At 43.4% G+C, this 8102-nt stretch overlaps 1 protein-coding gene across 11 annotated transcripts in view; it reads right to left on the bottom strand.

Annotated features, from left to right (window-relative positions):
* The window catches only part of Nav1 (neuron navigator 1), a 243256-nt gene continuing 235154 nt past the window's right edge, over positions 1-8102 (bottom strand). For all 11 annotated transcript variants that reach the window (XM_040739017.1, XM_040739016.1, XM_040739023.1 and 8 more), the window contains one exon: positions 1-6461. In XM_040739017.1, the coding sequence (XP_040594951.1) occupies positions 6366-6461 (96 nt within the window). In that variant the 3' untranslated portion in view covers positions 1-6365. The remainder of the gene's footprint in view (positions 6462-8102) is intronic.

Below are 8102 nucleotides of genomic sequence, written 5' to 3'. Positions count from 1 at the left end.
GACAATACAGGAGATAACTTTATTGAAACGCAAATGGCAGAGAACAGATGAATTTTGCTGGATGGAGACATGCCTGATAGACAGAGGACCCAGATAAAGGTAGCCTCTGTGGCGATGGAGGAAGGCCATTTCAGTGGGCCAAAGGCATGGATTTAATTTTCAACCAATTTCTTATTTAAAATGAATTACTGAGGGGACAGCCCAGCTCTCTTCATGATTGTTACCGCAACTATATACAACAATTTGCTTTCCAGAATCAGTTTTGCCTTTTCTACATTATGTATAAAAGGGGACAGACTGGAATAGGTGAGGGTCTAATGAGAAGAAAATAAGACAAACACACAGACACACACATATCCTGTTTTGGGATTTTTGTACTCAGTAAGTTTTGAAAAAGGAACATTCTTGCCCACCCGCTGCTGCCACCTGAGGAATGCCATGCATTTGAGAAACACAGCCTCTTACACAGCAGTGCTGTGTAAAACAGGATAGGGAGGGGGAGGAAAGGAAGCTAGCAAGACCTAGAATTCACTATAATTTTGTTTTGTTAAAAGCAATAAACAAAAGAACATTAGGAAGTGGGGGTGGGGGAGCACAGCAGTCTCAGAAACTGGCTGTAGTGTGGGAGTTTGCTCCTTGTAGTTTCCCTCTCAGAGAAATGGCAGGGAAGCAGGATGACATGGCAAGAGCTGGCTGGATGGCTAGGGGGTGATTCTAGTGCAATTGTTCTACACTTGCTTTCCTTGGGCTTTACTCTTTCCTTCCAAGTTAGTCCCTGAGCGCAGGAGACTTGGTACCAGTGATTTTTTAATGCTCTGCACAAAAAGGCTCTCGTAGTGGGGAAACTGACACAAAACCACTTCTGAACAGCCTCAACTCGTCCAGGGCCATAACAGCTAGTTTATGGGTTTGGAAATGTATGAAGCTCTTTCTGAAAACAATTTTTTTTTCTGAGTAGTCCTGCATTTAGGTCCTGTTGTGGGAAAAGGCAGAGGTTGAACCTAAGGTCTCAGATACTTTATTCTCACTGTGTGGAGCTCTCTCCTGTGGGCTGAGCAGAGACATGGGCCCTTCTGGCATACTGGAGCACTACAGCTGTTGGCTGCCTTGGGGAAGGAGGGGCTGGTGGGGGCTCTCAGACTCAGCTGTACTCTTTACTATTTAAAGAAGGGAGAGGGATGTTGCTGGGAGAACATTTTATCATAGAAATGTAAATTAGATTTTATTTTACTTTTCTTGTACTATTATCAGAAAAAGAATCCAACGGACCAGCAATGTGGAGGAGACCTCCAACACAATCTCTTCACTGGAGTCCCAGTGTGCCAGCTAGCAATGTTAGAGGCAAGGGGTTTCGCACTAGAGGCTGCAAAGGTATAGACTTCCCTAACTTCCACCCCAAAGCACATATTTTCACTGTTAACTCCTGGAAACCTAAGCATGAGAAGACATCCTCCCGAGCACCACCACTTTGAGGAACAAAAGGTTGAGTCAAGGAACCAGGGATTCATGTCACAGGTCAGAGAATGTTCCCTGTGACATAATCACTAAGGAAGATGGCTGAAACATCACACAGGAATGAACTAGTATACACAGGGTGTAATTTTTAACTGTCCCTTTCCCTGTGGTTTCCAAAGTTCAACTGTTTTCTTTCCTTCCCGACTGCTGCTTTAGGGTTGACTCTATCTTCTCTACAAGAGTATGTGCTTCCAGGGCTAGGGTGTATACCTGTTGGCCCTGTGATCCCTGAGCAGGTTAACCGAGGACTGGGGGATAGGTAAGGCTGATACAGTTATGAAGAGCAGTGTCTTCAGGCTTTGGCCATTTGGAACACATTTTTATTACTATGGCCTCTGTGCTGGAAACTCTCATGCATAGTTCTTAGAGTGTTATAGCTGGGCCTAATGATGCAAGCTGAAATCTCAGTTACTAGAACTTACTGTGTGTGTGTGGGGGGGTCATCAAATTCAAAGCTTGCCTGGAATACTTAGTGAATTCAGGGCCATTATGGGCAACTTAGGGAAACTGTCTTTAAAAAAAAAAGTGAGGGTTGGAGCTATAGTGATAAAGTACTTGCTGAGTATATGAGACACCCTGGGTTTGATACTCAATACTGGAAGGAAAAAAATGTACTTATAGGCATCTTATCCTTCTCTATTACCCAACCTGCTACAACAGCCATTTTTCTTCTTACCAGGGGGGTTGCTCATGGAGTCCATTCACTAGCTTCAGTTTAGCTAATGCCCAGGACTATGGAAGAAAGAAAGGTAAAGTGTGATAAGGAGCTGGAACTGACAATCTGAGTTACTTCAGCACTTGCATCCTGTATTAGATTTGTGATTAGCACAACCTCCTCTCCCAAACCCTTTTGTCATAAAAAAAATCATGAATGTCTTTTGGATCCTGGTTTATAAGATCAATTTCATTTGATCAGGCAAGTGTGACCCGTGCACATGCTGGGTGCTGAGAACGGGGTTCCATCTGGGGTGATGATGGGTGGTGCTGTGAAAACCTACCACTTCTTTCCCTACTTTTCTGGAATATGACAGGAAACAGAGTTCATCTTCAGAGTACTAGAAGGGGGTGTTTTCCCTCTGCATAGCGTGGCTGATCTTTGAGAGCTACAAGTAAGGAGATGGGTAGGTTAAGTCCACTTAAACTCTTGCAAACTAGAAAAGCCAGAAGACAAAAAAAAAAAAAAGAAAAAAGAAAAAAGAAAGAAAAAGAAAAAAGAAAAGAAAGAAAAAGAAAAAAGAAAAGGGGAGAAAATCATTATTTTGTCTTATGCCCATCAGTATGGACAGACTAGTTAGAAAGTTGGTAATTCAAGACCCAAATGTTTACCAACCAATAAAGGCTTTCTTGTAGGGTCTTTCCATGGTCTTTTTCCTCATTCTTCTTCCCTGCCAGCCTCTACCTTCCAAGTGATTAGACTACACAAAAGACATCGGAGTAAGGATTTACAGAGACAGAAATAAGCACCAAAGAGTTACCAGAAAGCAGATATCAAAAATAAAAATGTTCCACAAAGCCCCAGAAGATAGAACAGAGAGATACACAGACATCAGGTCCCATAACAGCCTCCAATACCTAGTATTTTATTTTAGTGCCTAGGTAGGGACTGAGAAACGAACACATTGAACACAACTTACTGGTCTTCATCCCCAAATTCACGGGGTTCTAGTTAACCTCTCTCCTGGAGCGGAGGCCCTCCAAATGTCCTTCACTAACCAACTTTGGTGAGGGATGGAACTGGGGGTCAGAGGGAAAGGGGATAGCACAAATTCCAGAATTAGATAGGTTGGCTTCTTCTGAAGGTGCCTGGAGATTGAGAATTTAGCTGTGGGTCCCATTTTTCCCTTTCTGAGGAGTCCCAGTAGCCTCAACCAAGAAGCAAGTGTGTAGATTGGAAAGAATGCTGTGGGTTTGCTCTTTGCCAGGAATTCTTGGGCAGTGAGTGGATGCTCAGGCTTTTTGCTTCTTAGAAGTCTGGATGAGCATCCCAAGGGGTTATTAGCACCACGAGGAGGCTCAACCTTCTGAAATTGCCACAGAACCATGATTCCTTTTTGAGATGGTTGATCCAACTGTGAGGGGCCCAGATGTGCAACTGTAAACAGGGTCCCAGTCTCCAGAAGGAAAGTAGAGGCTTCAAGAGCACTTCCCTAGATGGGAACATACTTCCTGGAGGGCAGCCATCGGAGGCCTGAACTAAATGCAGCAGTCAACTGAGAGAAGGTGGTGGTGGATCCCAGGACTAGAAATGAAGTTATAGTATGAGAGGCCTCCAGAGTCAACTTGCTGCAGACCCAAATGAAATTCACGATGGTATCCATGGTTACCACAGAGGCAACCCCTCTGCAGTCGGAGGCAGTTGGGATGGAAGAAGGCATTTCCTACTTCCCTTCTTCTTAAAGTAGCCAGTAACATCCATTTTCAGAAGGCACTGGCTGGGCAGCACCAGAAAAGAGAGTGAAGGGCTCAAGCATGAGGATGTCAGCAAAAGTCTGAGCCTTGCCATGGCACTGGAGCTTTGGCTAGGGTTCAGAAGAGACCTATGTCCAAAGTAGGCCTATCCAGTCTCCCCTTCCTTCTAAGTTGGAACACCCAATTCTGGGGCCTTCTCATTCTGCACAGCAGAGACCTTAAGGCAGTGATTTCAGCACCATCCTTGGACAAACAGCCTCTTCCCACTATGGAATTGCATATTTTGCAGCTGAGTTGGATGGGGATCTTCACAGCTCATGGAATTAGCAGCAATAGCAATAACAGTCTCCAGAATAGAGGACCCTGTCATCCCTGGGACTACCAGGTGAACATAGAAGCTTTTGTGGGGGAGGAGGGAGAAAAGGGACAAGCTAGACCATCTTGAGGACATAAATGAAAATATATTGTTAAGAGTCACATGACTCCTCGGTTGGGTGGAATAATGGCCCAAGTTAGCTTGCCTATAGAATCTTGGTATAGATCCTGATAAGTCTTGTGCTACTTAGGACTCTGAAGAACAAACTCTTAGGTTCAGGCTCATTGTATACATCCCTGAACTGCAGTGTGCTGACATAATAGCCCATAAGGCAGCTCAGCCTGGAATCTGGTTCTATCAGGTTTCCAAAATGACAGTAGATTTTCTCACTCCAGTCAGGAAAGATTCCATAGTTCTTCAGGCTCAATCTTATGATCCTTGATCTTCTGCCCACGACAGATTGAACCTCTCATCACAGGCTTCTTTTAACTGACACCTTGGGGTTTGTCTGTTTCTTAGATGATCTGCAAGGTCCAGATAAGAGTGGGTACTTAATTGAGATTAACATCCCCCACTAGACTATGAACTTAAGGACCAAGTCTTGTCTTTTCTTAAACATAGTGACTGGTATACAGTTAAGTACTCATAAATGCTTGTCAAAGGAAGGAATGTGAATGACAGAACTATGAAGAGGGCAACTTCTGCTAGAGGTGGACCTCTTTGGAAGGCAAATATTGGCCACCGAGTCCAACTCCTTGAGCCTTCTGTTCTGATCTGAAGCGGTTCACACAGTTGTTCAGTTTCTTATAAGTGACTATTCACCTGTCAAAAACAAGTAGTAAGGGCTAGCTAGGGAATTTTCATTCAGTCAGGCAAAGTGGCTACCATCCAAATAGTGCAGTGAGGGGCCAAACAGGCCCTAAGACAGGTGGGTGTTTCCAGTATTTTGGTTTTCCTCCAGTCCACAATGAAGCTCAGGGTAAACCTATCATGCCAGACAATGGCAGTTGAGCTTCCAGGTAGGACATGTACTTGCTCAAAAGGAAAGTCAAAGAAACTGGGTTCTTTTTCTCCTACCATTCTGAGCCAATGTTCTTGTCGCATATAAGCCCCAAGGATGCCAGAGATAGTGGCATGGCAGGAATCTAACTTATACCAATAGTATGGAATTCAATTCTCCAAAGAAAACCCACATGGAAAGCAAAAATATCCCCTGGAAGAAAACCCAAGTATCTCATTAACATGTGACAAAATTGGGGAGATGGGGCAAATAAATAGGCAAATGGAAGGGAAAAAGATAGAAATAAAATTAAAAATTAAAAAAGTAGGGTTTATTGACTTTCATGCATGTTCAGCTAGAGGGCAGAAAGGCAGCTCATAGTCTCTCTGAAGGCTGTGATGTTATTTTTGTAGTTTGGTGGTATCTTAGATTGCAAGTCATCTTGTCAATGTCCCCTATTGTCATCCCAAAGGCGAGATCTGGCAGCTCTCTTTCCATCTTGGCAACTGGGTCCCCTCTTTCCAGCTTCATCTTTTCCATCGCCTTTTGACTTCTTATAGGTTGATTTACACATTTTTTTGTTTGTTTTTTTTTTTGTTAAACCACATGCTTCTTTTTTCTGGGCTCTGGCCAGATCTCTGGGGGGGGGGGGGAAGGTTGTTGGCAGTGGTGATAGAATTGGGAAGAGTTTGCAAGAAAATCTGTGGAGTTTCCTGCCTCCCTTAGATTTCCCCGTAGGCGACTGTTTCAGAGGTGTTCATGAGAACCAGCTAGCAACTGCTGCAGTTTTTGTGATACCCTCTGAATCCCTCCCCAGAAAGCCCAGGAGTTTATAGCTGAAACAAAAAATTGAAGAAAAGACCCAGAATCATCTTTTCTCCAAAATCATAAGAGGAGGCCAGTAAATGTATTTAGGGGGCACGAGTTCCCAAACTGCACCCCTCCAATCCCTATTAGGAAGTTCTCAAAGGTTCAGCACCGAGAACCCATCCCTCCTCTTGCCCTCTTCTTCCCTCCTGTCCCGGTGAGGCTGGTGAGCCGGAGCTCTGAAAGAAGAGGGAGAGGAGAGCTACTGAAGCTGAAGCCAGCCTTCTGCTGTCCAGGGCAACAGCGACTGCTCGACCCTCAGAGTGTTGCCTGGAGGTTGGGGTCCAGGATAGTCTCTCGATCCGGTGATTCAATATAGTTGGCAGCCTCTTGAAGTTTCAGCAGCATGGCCATCTAAAAAGAGGCAGAGAGATGGGTGAATGCCAGAGGGGATGCTGGGTACTGCCTACCAGGAGACTGAAACCAAAACCAAACAGACTGACCAAACAAACAAACAAACAAACAAACCCATCCTACAAGATGTGTATCATGGGTCTGATCCGTAGAGTTTAGAGGTAGTTCATGAAGAAAGACAATTGTTTTAGTCCTGATGTAAACCCATGCATATAAACAATCACCTGGGACACCTTTGCTATAAAGACAACAAAGAACAAGACTTCCCCTGTTTCAAGATGCACTCCAGGGAATGACAGAGGTTCATACATGCCAGCTTATACTGGGAGTAATAGGACAGGTGCTATAATCAGCTCTGGACTCTTGGAATTTCCTTGCAATGGGTTACACCCAAACAGATAGACTGTGTGCTATCCTCAGATCCTGTGTCAAGTCTACCACCTCAGTGTACTCATTTTCTGTTGTATAGCTCAAGCTTTAGCTAAGTAATCCTGGTTGGCTCCACTGCTGCCAATCTTTTCTTCTATCTATATTACTAGTTAGTTTTCCAGTTAAAAAGTGTCTAGATACTGGGTGGTAGTCATGCATGCCTTTAATCCCAGCACTTAAGAGGCAGAGGCAGGTGAATTTCTGTGGTTTGAGGCCAGCCTGGTCTATAGAACGAGTTCTAAGATAGCCAGGGCTACACAGAGAAATCCCATATCAAAAACCAAACAAACAGTCTTGATATAAAAAACAGCTGTTTTCAATGAAGTAAAAATTTAAATAAAAATGTATTACGACTCAAGTGGAATTACTACCTACTGGAAAGGTGCAAAGGTAAGATCAAAGGACTTATGTGCTATGTTTCATTCCATTCTGCTAAGTTACCCTCTGACACAGTTTTAGTAAGGAATACCCCATAGCAGAGTTTGAAAGTCTGTGCCTCAGATGCTCTGCCTATTGCCAATGTAAAAGAGTAAGTCCTTGATTTTATTTGCATTTCCTTATTATGGAGAGGTTGAAGACCTTACGTTTTTCATTGGTCACTTATATCTCCTCTAGCCAAAGGCCTCTTCCTATCTTTTGCTCATTCTTTTGTTTAGAAGCTTAATTTTTTTCATGTAATTTATTTTTATTTACAGTGTGTGTGTGTGTGTGTGTGTGTGTGTGTGTGTGTGTGTGTGTGTGTGAGAGAGAGAGGGGGGAAGGAGGGGTAGGTGAATACAGGTTTGCTTGTTCCATGGTACGCATGTGGAGGCCAGTGAGCAACCTTTGGGAGTCACTTCTCTCCCAAAACTGGTTGTCAGCTTTGTGTGACAAATCCTTTTGCCTTCTGAGCCATTTTTCCAGTTCTGGGAGCTTCTTTTAACCTTATATGCTTAAAATACTAATTTTTTGGCTGTATCTATTGTAAATATTTTCCTAGTTTACATTTTACAGAATACACTTAGTGACGAAGTTTCAGAATAATATTAGAGGAGAAGCAGAGGTAGGAAGTGTCGTCAACTCTTAGTGTACTATTTCTTTGCTTGATGATAGTTTTTAAATTTTTACTATTATTGGTATTTATTTATTTTCATTTCTCAACACAGGGTTTCTCTGTGTGTAACTCTGGCTGTCCTGGAACTCACTCTGTAGAGCACACTTGCCTTGAACTCA

This window comes from Mesocricetus auratus, unplaced genomic scaffold, assembly GCF_017639785.1.
Source record: "Mesocricetus auratus isolate SY011 unplaced genomic scaffold, BCM_Maur_2.0 Super-Scaffold_100676, whole genome shotgun sequence".
Lineage (NCBI taxonomy): Eukaryota > Metazoa > Chordata > Mammalia > Rodentia > Cricetidae > Mesocricetus > Mesocricetus auratus.
This window is presented reverse-complemented; position numbering and strand designations above follow the sequence as displayed.